The following is a 24,539-nucleotide window of genomic DNA, read 5'->3' on the forward strand; positions in this document are numbered from 1 at the left end:
ATCGTTAATCGTTATCGACATATAAATCGTATTCTGAAGACGCCGAATGATCACCATCATCACCGTGTTGAGCGCCGAAGAGGGCGTCCGGGAGGAGATGCTCTCCCTGCAAAATTTTAAAATCTTGACCCTCTGAAACACTGTTTCCTGCATTTTGAGGGGCAAAATTTGCCTGTAGAGTAAGCTAATTATAAGTTTGATGACATCTCTATTAGTGACAAAAAAGTAGTACACAAGGGTTCCCTATTGATTTTTAGGGGTGATGGAGCGAGACCGACCCTGAATGCAAACCCTCCATCAAAGATGATGATGACCCGGGTAATTTACCCTTGATTACAATTATCAGTGTTTGAAAAATGTATAGAAAATGACCACTGCGAAGTCTCATGGCTTGAGCGCCACTCGGGGGTACACCTGTTTCTCCGCCATTTCCGCCGCGGCTGAAAACTCGGCCAGCGGGAAGTCTGCTCCCACCAGGTCTTCGTACGGGTACTTGTCGGCTGTCCGCGCCAGGAACTGCACCGCCGCCGTCAGGTGCCAGGGGGCGTAGTTGTGCACGCCGTGGACGGACAGACACTTCATGATGATCTGATCGCCTGAGAATTAAAGAAATGAAACATAATTGCAGAACTTCCAGAAAACTTTGGCTTTCCTATCTTTATACTTATCTAAAATGCTATTTTCATACATATCTGACGATGATGTTATCCGCTTACTTGTCCTGATTCCTACTTCCATATAATGTAGGCGCAAGGCATACCACATTCTTGAGGCATATTACGCTGACTTTTGTGTGTGTATCTTTTGTCCTAGACATGCTATAGTCTTGATTTTTTGGTGGCAGATTATGATTTAAGGAAGACGAGGTGTAGGTTGATGGGTCTAGTGGCTCTAGTATATATATTTCTGTGTTTCTTGACATGGTCCGTGTGCCTGAAACAAACGCGCATCCGGATATCCACACTGTACTTACCCCTGATGTCGAGCTGTGACTGCGGGTGCACCATGCCCACCAGCACGTACGTTCCCCCGGGCCGCAACAGCCGCACGCCCGAGGGCACCACCGAGGGCGCACCGCACACCTGGGCAGGGGAGAACAGCTGGTCGTCAGGTGTGGCAACATGTTGAGATCTTTATCATTATTACAAATAACAAACATTATACACGCAGGGGGGGGGGGGGCACGATGGTCTCGCCTAGCTTCCACCAGGCCTTCCTACGGGGTTACGGATAGTAATATTCTTGCTTTCTTTTTTTCTCTACTTTAAATCTGGTATTCGCTTCCTAATAATCTAATGGTGAAACATATTGTGACACATTTAGAAGACAGCAGTGTATTTAACAAACTTCTTAACTTATGAATTTTAAAGACTTGAAAATGGTACCTCGATGACAGCATCGAAAGAATTCTCCTTCCCAGAATCCTCAGGGTCCTCCTTTCCCGCCAAAACGGGCGTCCCTCCGAACCTGGGAACGAGCTTCAGTCGCTCCTCGTTTAAATCCGTGCAGAACACTCGTTCGTAGCCTCGTTCCCTCAGTAACGCGCATGCGTAGAGCCCCAGCAGACCCGCACCCTGCACCATGATCGGACCCTTACTTATGACGTCATCGTTGCCGTGGTTACGATTGGTGACGTCATCGCCGTGAGAATTGACGTTTTCCAGCCCGACGTTCAACTGGTGTCGAAACTCTGAGGCGATGTTCTCGTTCCCAGGAATGCAGGACACGGCGTTGACGACGGTTGCTAGGGCGCAGTTGACGGGGGCCGCCATTCTGTCCGTCACGTGATCGGGGATGGGGACGACGTGAACGCCGCGCCGAACTACCAGGTGCGTCGCGTAGCAACCGTTGAAGCCGGTCCCGTTGTTAAGGAGGGCGTGGCCGTACTTGAAGAGCTGGCGGCACTTCTGAGGCAGACCGGCTGAACACCTGAAGGAAAATATGTTACATTAGGCCTCACGAACTTTATCTTACGGATGACATCATTTGAAGGTGCCGGAATGGAAAGATGACTTGCAATGGACAGTTAGTTTACGAAAGTGGACTAAGCAATGATTTCGGACGCTGAGTGATATGCCTAACGTTATATGTTCAGATAGAAAGGTATATCAACAGATGGACATCCTGATACATAGATTTGATGATAGAGAGACTACGTTTTTTATTGAATGAGTGAGAGAGAGAGAGAGGGAGAGAGAGACACAGAGAGAGAGAGAGAGAGAGAGAGAGAGAGAGAGAAAGAGAGAGAGAGAGAGAGAGAGAGAGAGAGAGAGAGAGAGAGGGGGGGGATACGTTTGATGAAAAATTGAAAACCAAAGAATAGACCGCCGACCTGTCGCAGTTGAAGCATGAGTCTATGATGGAGAAGGTGACCCGTGAGCCGACCGGGAGCCCGCTGTCCCCCCGGCGGTCCCGCACCACCTCCAGCACCGCCTCGTGTCCCAGCACGCTCGGTACCCCGTGGTGCCGCCGACCCGACAGCGAGTGCAGGTCCGACCTGACGGGAAGGTAACGTTGATCAACGGAGAGTGCTTTAACTTCGGACGTAAATCTATCAGTTCGACATCGCATTGCACCCGAGTCTTGGCAGCGCAAAAAAAAATCGGTTAATTATAAGTTACACAAAACCGTGTTTCATTCAAACGACAGCGCCATGCATATACTGTACATGCATTCTAGTTCGCGTGCTTTTTATTTCACGCTAAGGAGAAAATGAAGTGTTCACGTACACTGTACGCTAGCCTTAATTTCGCGGCAGTGCTTTAGTTACATACGGCTGCAGTATTTGACAAAATGTTCGAGGTGGTTTTAAGTTCGCGGTGAAACGGTTGGCTCGAAAACCGCGAACATAAAACCACCGCGAACATTTCTGCATTTACAGTTTCAGTTTGGTTCAGCGCTGTAGATGAAAACAAACGTGACTCCCTTCTGCATAATTACACAATTAAAAATCCATTCGAAGTTAGAGGACGTCCAAAGTTACGGTACCCTCTGTTATACTATCTAAACAGAGGTTGGTTGGGAAGATTGTGACCTTCTTCTTATTATGTCCTGTAACAAGGCAGCATGGTGCCGACGTCACCACTCGTTACCAAGGTAACGATGACGTCACTTACATTTCCTTTCTGTACCATTATCCAAAATTTGAATGGTTTTCTATGACGTTTAAAACATTCGAGACACTCAGAAAATCGACCATCCCATCGAACGTCTGCTTGGAGATTAACGATACATCAAGCCAATAAACGCCTTCTAAACTTGACTTTATAAACAGTTTTCAATGATACATGGGGTGACTATGATTACAATGATTAACGTAAGCTTAAATGTAACATATCAAGCAATGCAATCTACGTACTAGTACCTTTCGGCATTAACTTTAATATCAACATAGGAGTTTCACGACTTCGCCCAGGCGGACTTTGACCCCGAAATTAAACCAGTCAAACCACCGTCACATGTCGCCTAACCTGGTGTTTCACTCATGCATTGAATTTATACTGAGCAAAATTGTTCGACCTCAAGTTAACGTTAACTCAATGATTCTAAAGCTTTTAGTCCATGATAACCTTGCCTTACCCACAAACGGTGGCGAGCAGGACCTTGCCCAGCATCTCCCCCGGACCCGGCTCGGGGGCGGGGCCGTGCTCCACCGTACAGGCTGGCGTGTTGGCCGGTCCGTGGAAAACTACCTTCTGGGCAGACATCGTGGGTTACTTTAGCAAGAGACACACAATCTAAGATTCTAACAGACCTCCTTGGGAAGACCAGAACAGATTTAAGAAGAAATACTCTTGTTTTCACGTTCAATCAGTACAGGTCAGAAAGTCGTTCAGATCACAGACAAGCCCCCAGTACTAGAACGAAAGGTCATTTGTTTCAGACTGATTTATTTAGACAACATCGTGTGCAAAAGCGTAGTACAACAAAGAGTATTTATCAGTCTACAGCATTCCTCGCTCATTTTGAATCCTGCGCTTGGTATCACTGCCGTTGTGTTGACGTTAATGTTCGAAGATAACTTTTTGTCAAGTTCGAGCACTTCCAAGGACATCTACAGCTATCTACAGGAGTCTACAGGTGTCGATGACCTCACGCGAGATTTCGTCCGAGAGAGCGCGAGAGTTTGAGAACAACATGGCTGCCATTCGGAGATTGTGTGTTTTGAAAGTCGTGGTCCCCGGTTTGGTGGCGAACGCGGCTAGAACGGCGCTATGTGGGGCGTTTGTGTACCAGACAGGATGGGTTAGGAGTATGAACTCAAGGTGAGGAAGAAATCCAGCCGCTAGGTCGTGTAAAAAGCAGCATTTTTGGACCGCAGTGTCACACGTGACATGCACGCACGTACATGAGATGGTTTTTCTCGGCCAGACAGGCCAACGTCACAATGTCTGTTTGTCTTTTCCGCTTTCTTGATCCGCAGGAGCTGTTCTTGGGGATATTTTGGCTATATTCATCAGTGATTACTGAGCTGTATACCGATAAAAGTAGTCAGGAATTTGTCTAAATCGCCTAGGAATCATATTTTGTGGTGCGTGGCAGGGGGGGAGGGGGGCATGTTTACTGGTGGGCTGAGTTTCGTGGGTCGTGAGTTCATGACCTTACCTAAATAGAGGATGAGATGTTTTTCACCATGTAGGGGCATCTGAGGACAGTCTCATATTTGCAGTGCACTTGTTCAGTACAGTGAAAACATGAATTTAACTTTGGAATTAGAGGGGAAATATCATACTTTATCAATAAATTAATATCATTATTATGATGAATTTTGTTCCTGCTGAAAGTAGGATTTGGAAGGATAATATTAGTCTAATAATTTGTGGATGCTCACTGCAAAGAAAACAACAAAATCCCAAGAAAATGTGTGTAAAACGAGCTGCACCCAACATGTATCTGCTTGAAGATTAGGCGCAGCTTAAAGCGTAGATGGAGCATTAGGTAGTAGGTATGTAGTAGTATCCGGTATTTTGATTAAACTGCTGCCGGGGTCCCTGACACAGGGGTGGGCAGCAGCCGGCTAGTGGTCACACCCCTCTTCCAATTATCAGGACAAATCCCCCCCCCCCCCTCAGTTTACTTACCCCTTGGTCATTTGGCCCCCTAAGATGTTAACCCCCTCCCCCAGGGTGCGAGTTAGTCGTCCTAATCATCCATCTGATCACATGGGGAAACGACTTGGGGAACCAACAGAACTTACATTGGAGAGGGGTGAATTCACCTCAAAAGGGGGGCGGGGGGGGGTTAGAAACCAGTTACTTGGAACTACCAGGGAAATGCTGTCCTGAAAAGATGCACGAAATGGCACAAAAACACTCGACCCACAACACTCACAGTACGTCTGCTTGGATAACCAGTTAACACTACGTGTAATGTTGTTCTGTGTCCCTCAGTAGGTTACAGTCAGTGGGAATCCTGGAGACACCGAAGCAGCAGGGGAAGTACGAGACAGGTCAGGTAAGGTCAACCTGGGAGGGGTGCTTTCTTTTTCCTCACATTTCAAGTCATTCTCATACATAGATGTAGATCTTTTTTGTCACATCAAGTTCAACTTTTACTGACTAAAAAAACATTAAAAATTTCTTTTCTCAACAGTTGAGTTATAGACCAGTCAATGTTTTGATATCAAATTTTATATATGCAACATAATGTAATGCATTGATTTACACCAACTCGATTCTAGCCTAGCCTCCATAGCAGGCTTTCTGGGCCTTTTTTGGGAGCATATATATAATACAGTGCCATAGGGCCTAGTGGTTACAAACTGGCTGCACAAACAACCCAGTACAAAAAAAAGTCATCTTCAAAAAGTGAATTGTAAGCCCAAAAAAGGAGGGAGCCTGCTATGAAGGCTACTTCTAGCCCTCAACTTGATGTACTGAATTAAGTGCTAAAGACTGTTTGATGTTCATCAGTTTCGTGTTTGTTTGTTCCAGTTGTTTCTCCACAAAGTGTTTGGTTACCGTGGGATAGTGCTGTTCCCGTGGGTCGCCCGACTCTACGACAGAGACGTCGCCTCAAAAACGGAAGAAAGGTGAGAAGGAGATTAACGTTAAAGGCTTCATGGATGAATTAAGATTTGTTTAGTTGTTAGTTTTCATTCATTTATCAAACTGTCTAGTCATACTTTGTGATATATTTGTTATACTTGTATAAATTACTTGAAAGAAAGGCAAATTTTTTAATGACTTCATGCTACTTTGTCCAACCCACAAGTGGGTCTAGTGACTTTCTGACTAGAAAATGAATGTTTGGCAACAATAAGTTGACTGCATTACAAAGCAAGTTGTACTCTGCCTGTGGCTAGTAAAAATGCTAAACCAGTAGAAAAGTTACACAACCTGTTTGTCTAAATTAAAGGATTGCACAAACAAGTACATTTTTTGAAACCATTTTCTGTTTCTCTACAATCTAATGTCTTCCATCCCTGTCCCAAATGTCTTTTAGAAATCTTGAAGAAGGTCTGTACACAACAGCGGGGAAGGAGGTGAAGGGAAAGACTCACACGTATTACCAGGTCCTCATCGACTCAAGGGACTGTCCCTACATTGTAAGTCTTGTTCCTATGTCTTAGAAATTACACAGGGGACTTGTAAGTCTTGTGTCTGTGTCTTAGAAATCATACAAGGGACTGTCCCTACATTGTAAGTCTTGTTCCTATGTCTTAGAAATCACAGAAGGGACTTGTGAGTCTTGTGTCTGTGTCTTAGAAATCATACAAGGGACTGTCCCTACATTGTAAGTCTTGTTCCTATGTCTTAGAAATCACAGAAGGGACTTGTGAGTCTTGTGTCTGTGTCTTAGAAATCATACAAGGGACTGTCCCTACATTGTAAGTCTTGTTCCTATGTCTTAGAAATCACAGAAGGGACTTGTGAGTCTTGTGTCTGTGTCTTAGAAATCATACAAGGGACTGTCCCTACATTGTAAGTCTTGTTCCTGTGTCTTAGAAATACAGTTAGTCTTGTTCTTGTGTCTTAGAAATCACACGAGGGGCATATTAAACATGAGATACTGTCCCTATATAGTAAGTCTTCCTCCCCTGTCTTAGAAATCACAAAAGGAACTGTCTCATATTGTAAGAGTTGTTCTTGTGTCTTAGAAAAAAATTAGACAAAGGGACTGCCCCAACATTGTAAGAACTTGTTCCTGTGTCTTAGAAATCACACAAGGGGCTGTTTCTACATTGTCAGTCTTGTTGCTTCGTCTTTTACTAAGATTACAGCAAGTTAAGAAAGGAGGGCCAAAAAAAAGCTACAGAAACAAATAATGCTGTCTTGGATGATGATAGAGTGGAAATTGTTTAATATACTCTAATTGTGTTTTAGTGATAAAACTATTCCCTGGTGTTTTTTCCTCTTCAGAGAGCACAGACTGAAGGTGTGACGTTTTTAGGGAACACAGAAAACAGCAGATCCTTGTACGCAATACCAGGTGGGTACAAACTTATAAGATTTCTGATAAATTTTAGCCAACAATTGTAAGAATTTTCCTGAGGCAGGTATTTATGAAAGTGTTTTCCTGTGTGTAATGCCAGAATCGACCTGAGGAAGATCACCGAAATGTTGGTATTGAATATAACGCTTGGTTGTGTACAAATGTGTCTAAATCGATCTATGCAACTGCCTCAGACACGTCTGGAATGTGGAAGGCGAAAGTTCAGCCACAGAGGTGTTGGTGAATGGAACAAGCTACCACTTTCAATGAAAAATGCTCCAAACAGTGTAACGTTTTAAAGGATGTTGAAACAAATGAACTGACCTCTAACCTCACCTTACGATAGGAACGGAATATGGACTACGAGTATGGATTATGGCTGTGTAAATTTTGTATGTATTGGTGTATATGTATTTTAGACTTATGTTTTGTACTGATTGTATTGTGTTATCCAGGGCCCCACTGCAAAGCAGTGTATAGTGCACTGAGTTGGGCCACCCTGGCTAAATAAAACAGAAACAAACAAACAAACAAAGAATTTTGTTATCCAGTGGTTCGAGATCACCTTTACACTGAAACCCTCCTCTGTCCCAGATGTTGAGGTTCAAGTTTCAAAAGTTTCAATTTTTGTCTGTTAAGGGGGACAGAATGTTAGTAATTTTCTTTCCCAAGCTGGCAGAATTCTGTTCCGGAAAGGAAGGAAGGTTGGACAAGAGTGAGCCCTGATACATGTACACCTAGACTGTAGACAAGCCATGTATTTTCCTGTGAGTAACTCTGAATTTCCCCATTTCCAGGTCTGGACTACGTGAGCCACGAGGACGTTCTACCTTACACGTCGTCCGATAAACAGCCCATCCAGCACGAGCTGTTCGACAGGTTCCTCACAGCACAGCCCGGCAGAAGTAAGTATTACAGATACAAAACTGCTTTTATTTCAGTGTAGCAAGTGGATTTTAGCCTATCAAAAGCCAATACTACCAATAGAACACTGTTTGACTTTGGGTGTCATCCAGGGTTGGTACTTGAATGTATGACTATTTCTTGTTCTTTTCTGAGCTGTTATAGATACATACTTACTTAGTAGTTAACAGTCAAACCTGGTCGGGCAACCACCTAGCGCAGGCAACCACCTCCAGTCACAAGCCACAATAAAACAGTCCCGTCCATTTTTACATATCTAACCCCATCCTGTCTGGCAACCATTTTTCTCAGTACCATGAGTGATTGCTGCCTCCAGGTTTGACTGTAGCTACACCTGTTCCTTCATTCATTTTGTACTTAATTTTACTTGTAATTAAACGATTGTCAACACTTCTCCCTCAGTACCGCCGTTCACAGCGCGGGAAACTCTGCGGGCGTGGCAGGAGAAGAACCACCCGTGGCTGGAGCTGTCCGACGTTCACCGCGAAACGACGGAAAACATCCGCGTCACGGTCATACCGTTCTACATGGGCTGCAGGGTACGGGTTTGTTTATAACTTGTGTGTGTTTGTGCATGTGTGTTATGTGTGTTGTGCTGGGTGGTGTGTGTGTGTATGTGTGTGTGTGTGGGGGGGGGGGTTGTGTGTATGTGTGTGTTTGTCTGTGTGCATGTGTATATAAGAGAGAGAACATGTGCATAACGGTTATACCGTTCTACATGGCCTGCAGGGGATGGGCTTGTTTCTAACTTGTGTATGTGTGATTGTGTGTGTGAGTGTGAGTGAGTGACCGAGTGTGTGTGTGTGTGTGTGTGTGCGTGTGTGTGTGTGTGCATTGTGTGTTTGTGTTTGTAATTGTGTGTAATTGTGTGTGTGCATATGTGTAATTGTGTGTCTGTGTGTGCATGTGTGTGTATTTATGTGTTAAGTATGTGTCGGCCCTGTCATATGAGTGTTTGATTGTATTTGTGTGCTTGAGTGTAATCTATATCTCCAACACCTTTATGGACACACAATGCTAAGACATGTTTTCTCTCTTGTTCCAGCAGGAGGCCCACAATGCCAATGTGTACTGGGTAAGTAAAAGTGCAGTATCGTTATCATCTTTTAAATGTCGCTGAAAGTTAACATATGACTTTTTTTGGGCTGGGGGGAGCCTTATCAAAGCACATGCAAGTCCTGCAGGCCAAAATTCCTCAAAAGAGTTTGCATGACTGGATAAACTGTATCTGCCCGAAGTTCGCCAGCCTCTGGGTAAGGGTTAGGGTTAGAGTGATGTAACATGACTGCCCCCTATCTATCGGTGGTACTGTGATGTAACAAGAGATCCCCCTGTGTGCTAGTGGCGGTACTGCATCAGGCTGGAGAACCTGGGTGAGGAGACCGTCCAGCTTCGTGAGCGCCACTGGCGAATCTTCAGCCTATCCGGAACGCTGGAGACGGTCCGCGGGCGCGGCGTCATCGGGAGGGAACCCGTCCTGTCGAAGGAACAGCCGGCGTTTCAGTACAGCAGCCACGTGTCGCTACAGGCACCCAGTGGGCACATGTGGTGAGTTTTTAAAAAATGTTTTAAAGGTATGGCTTTGGCCTGCAGTGGACACGTGGTCAGTCTGTTTCTTTTTTATTTGTTAATTATTGATGAGTGCGTGCTTGAGGTGTGCCTCTCTTCAAACACTTGACCTCCATTTAACGTCCAATCCGAGGGAAATCCCTAACCAAAGCTAGGTACTCATTTCCACCTGAGTGTGAAGTGAGAAATTTCATGTCACTTTGAATTCCTTTTCCAAGGGCGCAATGTCAGGGGACTCAAACCCAGGACCTCTGGGTTCTGGGCCAAACACCCTGCAATATTACGCCACGCCATGTTTACACTGTCTTCATTGTGATGTTTTTCCAGGGGAACGTTCAGAATGGAGCGGTCTGATGGCCACATGTTCGACTGCCGGATCCCACCCTTCTCTCTGGAGAGCAAGTCGGACGACAACAACTCCCCCCATGGGTTCGTGTAGGTATTGCATGTCAATGCCAGTGTCTTTGTTACGGATCACAGAATAAGCTGGTTCATAGTTCCAACTGCTCATGTCCAGTGGGATACATTGCTGGTGACATGTCAAAGTTGAAGCCTCTGATTTAAACAAAACATGTATAAAGCATAGTCAAGACAAGTACTGTTAACAAGTTAGGATCCTTCACCTTTGACCTCTTGCATGTGCAGTTGGAACCATGAATCGGCCTATAACTAAGGGGTAATGCAGGAGGCAAACAACACTTCACCACGGCAACACGAAGGCATGTCTGGTTCGTCTATGTTGTTGTGGTAATGATTTGGCTTGTTCCTTGCATTATCCAAAGTCCTATGTTTTTCTCAGCATGTAACGTGATCCGTAGTATGGACCATGTGGATATCTTGTGCCTGTGGCAGTTATAAACACCTTAGAGCTCTTTCACTTTAAGAATAAAGAAAAAAAAATTGGGGGTAAGACAGCACAAAGGGGTGTCTCTGATAGTGAAGACAATAGAGGCAATAATGACAGGGTTTTGAGTGTGAGTATTGATGGGGAGGTTATTGTTGAATAGCCTATGTTGTCTATTTCTATCTGTCCAAACAATGTGCAAAAATAAAGAGACAAGGTTGCCAAAAGGGGAGACAAGGAAGGGTGTTCTGGCTGTTTCACGCCTTGTTCTGTCGAGTATGAAGGTCGCACAGCCTGCTGTGACCTTGACTGCTGCATGATCACCGGTTGATGTTCACAAATTGTCAGTGACTGACATTGTGCTTAGTTAGGGTAAAAATTTGTTTTTTTTAGGTTTTTGTAATTTTGTACATCTTTCACAAGGTCAAGTTTTGTAAGAGAAGGTCAGACCTGTCTCCTACATGAGTGCTTCTCATTTCAGGGGACCTAAGAGAAAGTGAAAGTGATGTGCTACCATAGCAACCAGACAGGTCAAAGGTTGAAGATTGCATCATTACACAGACAAGCAAGTCAGAAGTTCAGGGTCAAATGTCGAAGGTCAGGGCATGCATCTGGAAGAGGCAACAGAATATGTGGATATAAAAAAAAATCGCACAAATCACCCCTTTGTGACAGTAGTATGTTCCAGGTGATCCACTGACTAGGTTTTGAGAGTTTTGAGCCGTACCATGTGTAACCAAAAGTAGGGGTAGAGGGTTATGCTAATTCTGCTTTTTTTTGTGTTGTTGTTTTCTTTGTTACAGGGGGAACTGAGAAGAAACAGTGCATTATTTCTGACAGAAATCTGAAACCAGCAGCCTCTCCGAAAAAGGACCACATTATTGGTCGCCATGGTGACAGTAGCAACAACCTGTGTTGTCCCACACATCTGTCAATCATTATTGGTTACCATGGTGCATTGTACCTCACCATTGGTTGCCCGTAGCAACAGCTTGTGCTGTCCTACATCTAAGTCAGCCATTTTAATTTATTTGTATGGTACTGGTTTAGACCATGTGAAGTTTGGGGAGGGGAGGGGGGTGTTGCACTGTTGAAATAGTTTAACCTTCTCCCTGCTGCACACAGGCTCCTGCAGCAAATTGAGTGGTTGCAGCCTAACTCAGCATGAAGAAGGTTAATAAGAAGGGAGTCTATACCTTTATATGTCTACGAAGCCTTTTATAAGTATTGTAATTCGAGTACGTGAGCTGAATCGTTGAATAGCCACATTCTTTACAATCATACAAATGTAATATGTGAACACTTATGTTAGCCGTCTACAGCATCATACAGCTTTTAAGTAAGAAGCTAGGAAAGAGATTGGTCTTATGAAGGAAGTCAACATTCATACAGTGCCAATAAATGACATGGACACTGCACCAACGTTTTTTCCCTGGTTTTCAAACTTTGTGAAGTACAAATATAAGATAAAGTGGTTTTGTAAGCAAGGTTACAGTTCCAGCTGCTTGAGTAACTGTTACCTTGCGTATCGTATTACCTTGATGTCTAACCTTCATTAACGTGGTTTTGTAATCAGTGCTTGTATGTGCTGAGACCACTCAAGCTTGACTTTATGGGTGACCCCTATTCTGTTCTAAGAAAATTGTTCCAAGCATTGGCCAGTAATGATTCCCATTTGGTGAAAGCAAATGCATTTTTCTACCTAAAATAGGAAAATCAGCGCACAAATTAGCCTGATTGTCATCCTGTTTTAGTTCCAGGCTCTGCCTTCACGTGATGACACTCAGGCTATGCACAAATGGCTGTCATCCATAGAATCACATTTTTATGACATTTTCACCTTTACCTACAAGTATGTCACAAGTTCCTTCTCATGCTAGACGATGGCATAGACAAGATCATCTTGTTTCTACTCTTTTTTGTTCATGATCTGGAAACCAAGGAATTAAACTTGTGTAGCCCACAAAATGAACAGTCTTCAATACAGTTTATTGTCCTTCTTTTCTTCTGTAATGACTGTATGCAATGAGCATGTGTTCCGACCACCCCTACTCTGCATTATGGGAGGTGCCAGTAACCATCCTATTGTGATGTGTTGGAAGAATACATTTGTATAAGTGGGGGTGATGCAATATTTTTATTGGATGAATGAATGAAAATGTGTAGAGTTGTAGCCCTGATATGTTCTACAGTGTAATAGTGTTTTTTTTTTTTGCTTCTCAATTTTTGAAATTGCAACATTCAAAGACTTAGTGTCCTTTGCAAACCCATTTGCAGTGGATATTTTCTGAACGTTTCGAGAATTTGGGGAGTCTGATTTTTTGTGTTGGAATTAAGTTAAATTTCATGTTAATTCTTTCAGCATAATTGAGGATTGTCTCACAGAGCGGTCTCCAGTCTACTGATATAAACCCTGCCCCTCCCCACGTCAGTGTGTCCTGTTGGTACGATCCATCCTCTGTTTCTCTTAACGTTATGTTTCCATATGTACCCCATAGCTTGTCTCCTGAGTTGTGTGCTGTAGTTCTGTCCTGTCACTTTGGTTGCTTGCCCTTCATTCAACAATTTCAGCCTTTCTGTGGAGGTAGCAGCTGCTGGTTCCCAAGTTTGGCCCTGGTCTTGTTCCCAGGTTTGGCCCTGGTCTTGGTCCGCGAAGTGGCCCTGGTCTTGTTCCAAGGTTTGGTCCTGCTCTTGTGTCCAGGTTTGGCCCTTCTCTTGTACCCAGGATTGGCCTTGGTCTTGTTCCCAGGATTGGCCATGTTCTTGTTTCCAGTTTTGGCACTGGTCTTGTACCCAGGTTTGTCCCTGCTCTTGTTCCCAGAACTGGCTCTGCTCTTGTTCCCAGGTTTGGCCCCTTGCAGCATTTTCCCTAAGTATCATGTTACAGTCTTGAGATGTCTCTAGGTTCCACCATGGTGACTTCTTGCTGTCTGCACCTGCTTCTTGCTCCTTTAAGGAGGTTCTGCCAGATACTATTTCTTCAGAGCACACACCTTTCTCTTTCTTAGCAGCTCCAGTCTTCTTTATTATTGGCAGTCTTGTCAACTGCTGTTCCTTCCTTTCCCACCCAAGAGTTTTCCTGTCATCACTTGCTGTTTTTCTCCTCAAGGAGTCCCTTACAACGCTTTGCGAATTGCTCCTAAGGTCTTCAAGTTCCTTAGAAGATGTTTGGCAAGCTTGTGTCCATCCCTCTGTATCTACTTTCTGTTCTTTTTGCCATCTCGGCCCCTTGTTGTTCATTCTTGATACACATGTGCACGCATATCGATCTGCCGTATCTCCTGTGGTAAACAGTGTTCGTTGTTTATGAGGTACTTTCTGCCATCCTTGTGGCCTCTGTGCAGAGTGCTGCCCCTCCCCATTCCCCTGCCAAGCTGTTGTGTCTGAAGCAACCTTCTGCGAAAAGCTCATAGTGTTCTGTTCCTCAAATACAAACCTATGGTCTTTTGGAGGAAATACATCATCAACTAATTGTTGATAAAAAGTACTTGATGGTGCGTTTTCATTGGGAGGGCCAGTGTGTGCTTGTTCCCAGAGTCCTCCGGTTGCCTCTCGTTCCCATGGATAGCTGCTGTGCGGCTTCTGCAAGTTTTTCCTCAGGAGAACCCTGCAGACTGGAGCAAGTACAGCATGCTGGGTGTCAATCATGTGGTGGTAGTCTCACTAGAATATACACACGTGAGCGCACACATATACACTCTATACAGACACACACACACTTATACACCCTACGCACACACAAATAAACACACACCATACAAGCACGCAACCTACACACATACTACATGTATAGGCCCAACCAAAACACCCACACTATACAACCATCCTGCAACACATACACACCTGATACAACCAACTAAAAAATTCTACAGGTACTGGTTGACTGGTACAATACAAACCCATGTTACTCACCCACCACTGACACATTTTGGAAACCCACTACAAGTCCATCTCCCATGGTTTACCTTAAAACCCACATAACCCAACTTAAAACCCACCTTCGCACGTCTGCACAGCGTATCTCCTTGGGATGAACCCCTCTCGCCCCGCCCTGTTCCTGACCCACACCCAATCAGCGTCCTCCTCGTTCAGCAGCGTCACCGTCTCGCCCCGGCTCACTGTGACGTCATCCTCGTCAATGGCGCGAAAATCGAACAGCACGGTCAGAGCGGGGCCGTGCTGGAGCCGCGCGAAGAAACCGCCCCCCGCGTCGTCCGACTGCGAGTCGTCCGAAAGATCGGGAGAATCCGACACAACAACCACCGCAACCTGCTCAAGTTCTTCTCGGGGGCATGTCCACCTCTCTCCGCCGGGCTGACTGACTTGAGGCGGTGGAGAGTGTGATCGGTGCCGCTCCTGTTTTCTCGGAGTTCTGCGGCCTAGCGGCCAGACGTAGCTGTACGGTATGAACCCGCGGTCGCGCCAGACGTTCGCAACCCGCACCCAGTCCTCGGTCCTGTACAGGACCTTCACCACGTCGCCTCGCGCCACGTTCAGCTGGTCGGGACTGTCGGACACAAAACTGTTAATCACCACGGCCTGCACGTTGGCCGGACGCCGCTTGGTGGCGCCGCGGATCAGCAGCTCGGCCTCCCGGTCGAACACCGTGAACGGCGGCTCGTCCAGCTCGGGGGAGTCTTGGTCAAAGTCGGAGTCGCTGTCCCAACCGGCTTGCCGTACATGAGTGTCCCATCGGGGTTGCCGTAGTTTCTCACCCACAACTTTCTTATGCTTTCTGCGTCCATTCTCGTGATGTTTCTGACACCACCTGGCGGAGTTCTTGGTAACTGCAGGCTTCTCACCGTCTGCCGGCAGCCCCTGGTGACCGGTTGATGACGTAGGGCCGTGGTAGCTATGGTAACCCTCGTCCCGTTCTGTGCTGTTCTCTGCCTGCCACTTGGCGATCAGCTGGTCCGTAGATAGGGGTGGGGCGTCGGGAAGACCTGGAGAAGAGATGACGTCAGCAGCCGTGAAAAGTTTCATCGGGTTGGTAAATCACTGCATAACAAAGCTCTTTGCACACAGCCAATGAGATGATACCTAGCTGACGTTTCGGTGACCGCCATTCTTAGAAAAGATTACTTAAAAAACCGGATGAATACCGAGTTTCAGCGCTGTCATTTTCCAAACGCCAAGATTGTGTTTTGGTGACAATATTAATTTCCCAGGCTTTAGTGTTGCACTAAAGATGGTGACAGGTGGTCACTGAAACGTCGGTAAGGCATGAAGTAATCGGTTGTGTTCGACGAACTTGGTTATTAATAGTGTCAACATTTTAGATCAGTAACTGAGTAAGAAGTTATATCATAAAAAGAAGCCGTCGCGCCACAGTTGACCATACGACACATTTTTATGCTTAACCTGTCTATTGCGACCACTCCGGACTTCAAGAAAATGGTTGCAGTAGACAGGTGGTCGCTATAGACAGGATGCTTCTTTGCTCTGTAGTCACTATTATGTGATTTTGTACTGATGTACTACATGAATAGGACCACGGAAAGAATAGCTAGCTAAGATGTCAAGCTAATTATGGATCTTAATAGAGTAAAGCCAAGAGTCTTCATGCTTAATTGGTTCAATGGAGGAAATATTCTAAGGGGTCACCAGAAAGTGGTCACAATGGCAGGTGGTGTCTGTAGTGGTCACCTGTCTACCGAGACCATTTTCTTCATGTTCCTTCAGCTTTCAGTTACTAGTGCAGGCGTGTAGTACAGTACAGTGCTAAAGACAGGTTTTAGTGCAGTCGGCGGTCCGTGAGACGATGTACCCCACACGCACCTACTCTCCAAGCAGAGGTTGGGCGCCGGCGTCTTCTTTTTAAACGTATTTTAGGCGTATTTTAGCGCCCATTATTGCATGGGGAGGGAGTGAAATATGCTGTAATTGCTCGGGAGCAAATGTCGGCCTTTTTAGTTTTTGACGTATCTTTAGGCGTTTTTGTCGGGCTTTCTACTATTTTGAGTTTTTTTTTTAATGTCGTTTAGCTTGGTGACGGACATAAAGAAAAACTCACAAAATAAAACGCCCGACAGAAACGCCTAAAGGTACGTAAAAAAACTAGAAAGGCCGACATCTGCTCCCGACCAAATACAGCATATTTCACTCCCTCCCATGCAATAATGGACGCCTTGCGCGTGTTCCTGCAACGTGACCTCAGGTAACCCGAATCGAACACGTGTTCGATGGCCAACGGCAGATGGAACGGCCCGAATTCGAACCTTAGATCGAACGTGGAACGACATGGAGACGAGCATGGACAAAACCAACTAATTTCACTCTATACATGTGCAGGAGTGAAATGTAACTAGCCGGAGCCAAATTAAACCTCTGCTTGAAGAGTAAGACGCACCCAGCCCGACCAGTTTCCCACGGGAATCGCCCGAAGGCGCTTCCCCGCAGAGCGACAGTCGGACCGACCATGGCGCCGACATCTTCCGCCTCAATGCGCATGGGGGCCGCGTGTTTCATTCTCCAAGCAGATGCGGGTTCGTCTGTTGCAGATTTTTCTTTTTTCCTTTCTCTGCCCTCCTTTAATTTTTTTCTTCCCTTTCGTCACTTTCGTCCTTCTTTACTCCCCCCTCTGTTCATAACCTCCTTGCTCTGTCAGACCACTGTACACCAAAGTTGACATAGTCCTACAACACCTTTCGCCCTTGCGCCTCTCTCTCTCCGTGGGACCACTACAATTCACATATACCTGCTCCCTCTCCGATTCTCCTTCTTTCGCCTTTCTCTCCTTCCCCCTCTCTCCTCTTATCTCTCTCTCACTCTCTCTCTCCCCTTTCGTGGACTACTGCAGTTCACATAGTCTTACACTGACAGCCGACGGTGATGTAATTACTCGCTCATGAAAGTGTTTGAGGTGTGCAGGCCGTCTGGAGGCGTGTCAGTAATGGCTACAATTAGCTTTATCTACTGGTGAGAATGATTGCCACATGGTAGCAAATGTGCCACATTAGCGCCGACAACTTTGTCACATTTCACTTGCTACAATCGGGCGATGTCTGTGGTATCAAATCGTCTGGTAGCTTTTTTAATACCTTTTGAATTGTTACTTTTCAAAACTTTATATTTCTAATGAGTTTAGACAAACCAATAATCATAAACCATATATCCCCTTACATTTTTGCCATTACGAAGAAACGGCAAGTCGAATCCATGTAGTTTCTAATTCTTGTATAAATTTGACAATGTATTTATAGATTTATCTGTTAACTATTCTTTTGTTGTGACCTGTACTTAACCCAGTGTGTATATGTGTACAATAAAGGTCTTCATTCATCCATTAAAAGCATAACGTTCAGATAGGTAAAAAAATAAGCAAAATAGAAATTGGAACCAACTGTCCATCTCCAGTCAAGTAATGAGCTGTCAACCGTTTTTGGGACACGTCAAATATTTTGGGTAGGTCCAATTTTTGTGTACTGGAACTTACAGTTCACAACTTTTCTTCAGACCAATGGTGTTTACTACTTGACCTGTAGTTACTAACCCCCAACATCTGCTTCGAGATGATGACACATGTCCTGTCCAGCTCAGCGCTAGTGGCGCCGGCCGACGTCAGGTGTGTCAGGTAAGTGTGACAGATGGCATGGCTGTCGCGACCTGACGCGACGTTTGTGGTGTTTATCTCCCTCTAGGCTTTTCTCACACATTTTCCAACACTCACGCCAGGGGTGCCCACGTATTGATACCAATTTTAAGGAATACATACGAGTTCTTAAGTCTGTACTTATATGTACATGTAAGTATGTACAGATGTGTATATCGGGTGTATGAATTATGTGTTGTATTGTTTAATGAGCCCTGGAAGATTACCCCCCCCCCCCTTACAGGGGCTAAAGGACATCTTAATAAACTAAAAATTAGCAATCAGAAAATTCTAGTTGGAAAAAAAATTCAACGGAGTCTGCAACCGAGGTTTAACATTTCGGATAAGTTTGAGGAGCACAATAAAAGAAACCACCACACTTCCATGTCTATGATTTTTATCGATAAAAGCAAGGTTTTAACAATACACTGGCCCACAAGCATCACTGGGTGGACGTCCCTAAACCTGACAGAAAGGCTGACTGCTGCGAGTGACAACTTTCTCTCTTCATGTCTAAGTAGCTTGTCCCCCAACGGCCTGGAGGTCAAGGGACAGGGTAGGCCCAAACCGAGTGGCCCCCTTTGACACTTACTATGATATCAAGAGTACACATTTCAAACTGGGGAGTAGACTTAGACCACATGGCGGTTTTATTACCGGTGTATTATCACTAGTATACAGATACTGACTACGAAGTACGTGTAAGACTCTAACTCTTACATCAAAGCTTCAAAGATTAACACAAGATCTGAGATTCTAAGCTATTAAGACTCAAACCTCACGTCTTCAATCGAGCTGACACTGTGTAAGAGTCTAACCCTTGCTTTAAAGATTAGGACAAGATTAGACGATATGAGACCCTAGGCTATTGAGACGTAAAGCTCACGTCTTAAATCGTGCTGACACTGTGTAAGACGTTAATCCTCCTGTTCAAAGACGAGGTGAGACGGGGTAAGACGTTAAGCCTCACCTGCGGGAGACGGTCTTAGACTCACCTGGTGGGAGTTCCTTCCGTCTGGCTCGTCCTGAACACAAGCACGCCATGTGGCCGGCGTCTTCACCTCGGTTGACCCCTGGGGAAGGCTCCTTCAGCCGCTGAGAGTGAAACATCGTCCATTTTCTCCACGCCGTGTGTTTGTGTCAAAAGATAAATACCTGCCGATGACCTGACTGGTTGGGCGTCTTTTGTCACGAGCAGGGACCGATCGTTAGTAGTCCGTTTCGGAGGGGTGTGTAGACGAGGCTGGGTTGCCGCCAACCCTCCCTCAGGTCAACAAATGTCCCGTCCCCGTGGATTCTCCCCGGGGGCAGGTATGACGTGACGTCATTAGTGTGACGTTTGAATGAGTGTTTTCCCGCCCTGTACTGCGACCCCGGCTGACCTCAGGTAGGCGCATGGCTGTTCAAACGAACACACCTGCATTTAGAGCCCCCTTTCTCATAGAAAGCGTAAAATCATTCGACGAAATTCGTTGCACGCTCTGTCAACTCGCCCGGTTCAACTAGTTTCTCTTGTCATTCACATGTTTCGGTGTGTTGTCAAATATTTTATTTTCCATAATGAACAAGTGGCGGCTAGAAGATAAGTTGTGTACAACTTGAGGAGGCAGCCACTTGTCCTCGTCCATTCATTTGTATTTGGAATTGCTTTTCCTTTGTTATTATGCGTTTGTATTGAATGATTGATGATTGTAAAAAAAAGACGTTGAACATTCTAAACCTCCGTGCATTATTTGCTACACCGTTTTATTCATTATTTTGAATTTCTCACTGTTTCTGCCTGAAGCATTTTTCCCACTGGCTCCCATAAGGCAACAGACATGCGTATAACAGGAATCGAAGACAGGAAATGAGTGGAACCTATAGAGCTATTCTTGGTACTAGAATCGGATAGTATTCTAAAAAGTGTAACGTTACCATCTAAGCGATCCATGTTGTGCAGTTATCTTTCATTCCGCTAGATGACGCCCTTTGCCTTTCTGCAATCTCGGGCAGAAGAAATTCATTAATTCATCCAGTCATTTATTCATTCATCCATCCATCCATCCATCTGAAGTACAGTACTCGAGGCACCTCATCGATTACGGGATACGTTCCTTCTGAAAGACGAATGCAGCTCCAACCGGGATGCCCTTCCCGGCTTCGAATTCGAACTGGGGTACCGGTCTCGCAGGTTGGGTGTTTGTTTGTTTGTTTGTATGTTTGTTTGGTCTTTTGGTTGGCTTGTTTATCAGTTATATAAGCTAGCCTTAAGTAGCTCTCAAGGGGAAGAGCATTTTATTCTTACTTGGAAAATGATTTAATGAAGGTTTCCAACACTCATCGTCTTTTGAACAGCTTCTTTTCAGTAAACGTTTCTATGGACTACCATTGGTATAAGGCCCTACAATAGTGCGACACTGTCGTGTTAGCCTTGATGTAGGACAGACTACACATCTGCATCACAAGCATCCTTTCCTTTATTAACAACGCTGGAGTCGCATATTTTAGTTCCCCGTTGGAACTTTTATTCAACCCGTCTTTTCACCAAAAATATACTTGACTAATGTAAATAGTACTGAATATTCAAAGCTGAGGACCTTTATATAATAGAGGCAACAAAATGTAGATGAAAATGTATTGTATACTTATTGTGATTTAGTAAAGCAAATCATTTCACCACAAAAGTCGTAAAGCAATGATATGACAGAAACAAGTGTTATACTGTAACATTGGGATGACCAAATCTTCATCTTTGATCATTGCATTTAGAGCTCGACGAATCATAAATAAAATTCAACAATTTTCTAAAAATCTTGTAAACCCTCTCCTCCATATGGACCCTCATTTTTCAAACAATAAAAAGAATAGATGTTTTATGGAATTGATTTATGGAATTAATTAACATCAATTAACATAACTGATGTGTGTGTATTAAACGTTGGGGATATTTGAGGGTGCTCAGGGGTTTACCAGAATCTTACTGTTGCCTGGTGAAGTTATTACCAATACGATGTGTTTTGAGTTTAGAAATATAATACTTGTTTCTTGAGTATAATTATTATAAACAGAAATTGATATAATTGTTATAAATAATGATATTATATGTTAAGAAAATACTAGTACTCCTTTGGTCACAAAGTCGTTTGTAACAAGTAATTGTTAATCTCCTATTCTGTGTGGAAGTTAAAGAACCACTTATCAACATGATGTTAGTTCTTATCGCCCTAAAAATACTATTATAATGATGAAGAATAAAGTTAAGAATAAAATGAACCTTAAAGAGATTATGAACTCTTAACTGAAATCGTTACAAAATAAATGATATTAATGTAATTGATAAAGTGATAAAGTCGTGACTTATATTACCCTTAAGATGTTATCAAGGTAATTTGTAAAGTTGTAACAAAATACAACTCATACAAGTCGAATGTAAAACTAATAAAGCAAACAAATGAGCCTTCTCACCATTAGGATAGGTTTTTTGAGACTTTACCATAAAGTTGGTATATTGATGATAATGATAATACTAAATTATATACAAATACCATGAAAAAGAATTCTTATATCATGATTATGGGTTAACACTGTTGATAAGCTATTGATAAACTTCATTGAAGTTGTCATTGTTAATTCTGCAATTGTGTGTGAGATGGTAAAAATACATTCTTGTGACCAAACTTTGTACATCAGTGTTGTCATGAACATCCTGCATTCTGCCTTGATGGCTTCCATTGATATTCATCCATTTCAAACTATTTAAGTTTTCTCTCTATTACCATCTCAGTGTGATGTACATAGAAATAAGTGTTCCCATTATTTTACTAGTCCATCAGGGAATTATAGAGTATTATTACCAGAGTATGGTCTGTGGGTCTCACATTTATACATGTTGCTAAGGTCATTCTTAGCATGGTAGGAAAACAGTTGATCATCACACAGCTATTTTCATACTTGAGGGACTGATGGCTGCATTTTCCATGATTCCAGGCTCACCACAGTATCATTTTCATTCATGACAACCTGTGGAACTGTCCTATCATCTTTAACAGCAGCTCACATATTTGTGGGACTCAATACATGTTGCTAAGGTCATCTTAGCATGGTAGGAAAACAGTTAACACCTGTCAGCTATTTTCATACTTGTGGGACTGAGGACTATATATGATGTACCTGGAAATAAGCAATGCCATTGAGGAATCATAGTTGCGGATGAATGAGGGACTTGCATACACTGTAGATTCATTCTTAGCTTGATCGGAAAACAGTTAAAACTCTATTTGCCTACTTTCAGAGGCCTACAGGCAGCCATTCATGGCCATTGTCATCCATGATAACCTGTGGAACTGTTGCAGCATCTTTAGCAGGTGCTTCAATTTCACATACTGAGCTGTTGTCATATTTGTGGGACTCTGGACCAACTTTCTCATATAAATGATAATCTGTGGACCAGCTCTGATGTTAAGAGTCATTATCTGTTGACGTTCAGAGGGTATTTTCATACTCGTTGGACAGAGGACCAAATTTTAATTTTCTGATTTCTTGTTAGTCATAATCTTATAATTCAAAGTTGAATCTTGTGGACCAGCTCTATATTGTCACACATTGCCATATTATGGCCGAACAAGCATTCGAAGTAAAATAAAGGCCTTGACTTGACTTGACTTGTTTTCATATCTGTGGGACTCTGGACTAAATTTCTCAATTCATGCTAACCATTATTTCTTTTGTCAAAAATGATATCTGCTGTCACTGATTATTTTCATACTCGTGGGACTGTGGACCAACTTCTTAATTTCTGTTTTCTTGTAAGTCGTAATCTGAATTGTTGAATCTTTTCGACCAGCTCCATTTTCACACTTCGTTGCTTTAAACTTAAGGGACGGATTACTACAAGCTGCATGTGATCAGTCTCAATGTCATCAATGATAACTTGTGGAACTGTCGCAGCATCTTTAGCAGCTTGCTGCTTTCACATAGTTTCTAAACCTACATATAGGCACCTTAAAACCTGAAGCCTCGAGTGGGTACCGCTAAAGCTCTAAACCTACGTGTACCCAAGGTTTTGGGCAGGTACCTCTAAATCTACATGTGCCTAAGGTTTTGGGCAGGTACCTCTAAATCTACATGTGCCTAAGGTTTTGGGCAGGTACCTCTAAACCTACATGTGCCTAAGGTTTTGGGCAGGTACCTCTAAACCAACATGTGCCTAAGGTTTAGGGCAGGTACCTCTAAACCTACATGTGCCTAAGGTTTAGGGCAGGTACCTCTAAACCTACATGTGCCTAAGGTTTTGGGCAGGTACCTCTAAACCTACATGTGCCTAAGGTTTTGGGCAGGTTACTCTAAACCTATATGAGCCAGAGATTTTGGGCAGGTACCTCTCAACCTTCATTTGCCTACAGTTTTGGGCAGGCAGTTCTAATCTTACACGTGCCTACAGTTCTGGGCAGGCAGTTCTAATCTTACATGTGACTACAGTTTGGGGCAGGCAGTTCTAATCTTACATGTTCCTACAGTTTTGGGCAGGCAGTTCTAATCTTACATGTGACTACAGTTTGGGGCAGGCACTTCTAATCTTACATGTGCCTACAGTTTTGGGCAGGCAGTTCTAATCTTACATGTGACTACAGTTTGGGGAAGGCAGTTCTAATCTTACATATGCCTACAGTTTTGGGCAGGCAGTTCTAATCTTACATATGCCTACAGTTTTGGGCAGGCAGTTCTAATCTTACATGTGCCTACAGTTTTGGGCAGGCAGTTCTAATCTTACATGTGCCTACAGTTTTGGGCAGGCAGTTCTACTCTTACATGTGCCTACAGTTTTGGGCAGGCAGTTCTAATCTTACATGTGACTACAGTTTGGGGCAGGCAGTTCTAATCTTACATGTGCCTACAGTTTTGGGCAGGCAGATCTAATCTTACATGTGCCTACAGTTTGGGGCAGGCAGTTCTAATCTTACATGTGCCTACAGTTTTGGGCAGGCAGATCTAATCTTACATGTGCCTACAGTTTTGGGCAGGCAGTTCTACTCTTACATGTGCCTACAGTTTTGGGCAGGCAGTTCTAATCTTACATGTGCCTACGGTTTTGGGCAGGCAGTTCTAATCTTACATGTGCCTACGGTTTTGGGCAGGCAGTTCTAATCTTACATGTGCCTACAGGTTTTGGGTAGGCAGATCTAATCTTACATGTGC

The 24,539-nt window shown here is 44.0% G+C and overlaps 3 protein-coding genes across 8 annotated transcripts; 1 reads left to right on the top strand and 2 right to left on the bottom strand.

Annotated features, from left to right (window-relative positions):
- Positions 1-228: 228 nt before the first annotated feature.
- On the bottom strand, positions 229-3,982 carry LOC136423785 (L-threonine 3-dehydrogenase-like). The gene is made up of 5 exons (XM_066412090.1): positions 3,580-3,982; positions 2,333-2,497; positions 1,386-1,929; positions 974-1,082; positions 229-596 (listed from the first exon to the last, which is right to left on the bottom strand). Exons 1-5 carry the CDS (start codon positions 3,705-3,707, stop codon positions 385-387), a joined length of 1,158 nt encoding a protein of 385 aa, XP_066268187.1. The 5' UTR covers positions 3,708-3,982; the 3' UTR covers positions 229-384.
- Positions 3,983-4,071: 89 nt separating this feature from the next.
- Positions 4,072-12,753, top strand: LOC136423753 (polymerase delta-interacting protein 2-like). Of its 6 annotated transcripts, none has more exons than XM_066412065.1 (11): positions 4,072-4,265; positions 5,391-5,454; positions 5,934-6,031; positions 6,445-6,547; positions 7,362-7,431; positions 8,232-8,339; positions 8,761-8,897; positions 9,407-9,433; positions 9,701-9,906; positions 10,255-10,366; positions 11,575-12,753. In XM_066412065.1, exons 1-10 carry the CDS (start codon positions 4,087-4,089, stop codon positions 10,364-10,366), a joined length of 1,104 nt encoding a protein of 367 aa, XP_066268162.1. In that variant the 5' UTR covers positions 4,072-4,086; the 3' UTR covers positions 11,575-12,753. The 6 variants fall into 6 exon arrangements, with proteins under 6 accessions (XP_066268162.1, XP_066268131.1, XP_066268154.1 ...); XM_066412034.1 differs by having other exon boundaries at positions 10,255-10,362; positions 11,253-12,753; XM_066412057.1 differs by having other exon boundaries at positions 10,255-10,362.
- Positions 12,742-19,865, bottom strand: LOC136423747 (uncharacterized). Its single transcript, XM_066412020.1, has 3 exons — positions 19,358-19,865; positions 14,770-15,714; positions 12,742-14,385 (listed from the first exon to the last, which is right to left on the bottom strand). The coding sequence occupies exons 1-3, from the start codon at positions 19,470-19,472 to the stop codon at positions 13,151-13,153; spliced, it is 2,295 nt and encodes a 764-aa protein (XP_066268117.1). The 5' UTR covers positions 19,473-19,865; the 3' UTR covers positions 12,742-13,150.
- Between the last annotated feature and the right edge of the window lie 4,674 nt (positions 19,866-24,539).

The sequence above is a fragment of the Branchiostoma lanceolatum genome, chromosome 1 (genome assembly GCF_035083965.1).
Source record: "Branchiostoma lanceolatum isolate klBraLanc5 chromosome 1, klBraLanc5.hap2, whole genome shotgun sequence".
Classification (NCBI taxonomy): domain Eukaryota; kingdom Metazoa; phylum Chordata; class Leptocardii; order Amphioxiformes; family Branchiostomatidae; genus Branchiostoma; species Branchiostoma lanceolatum.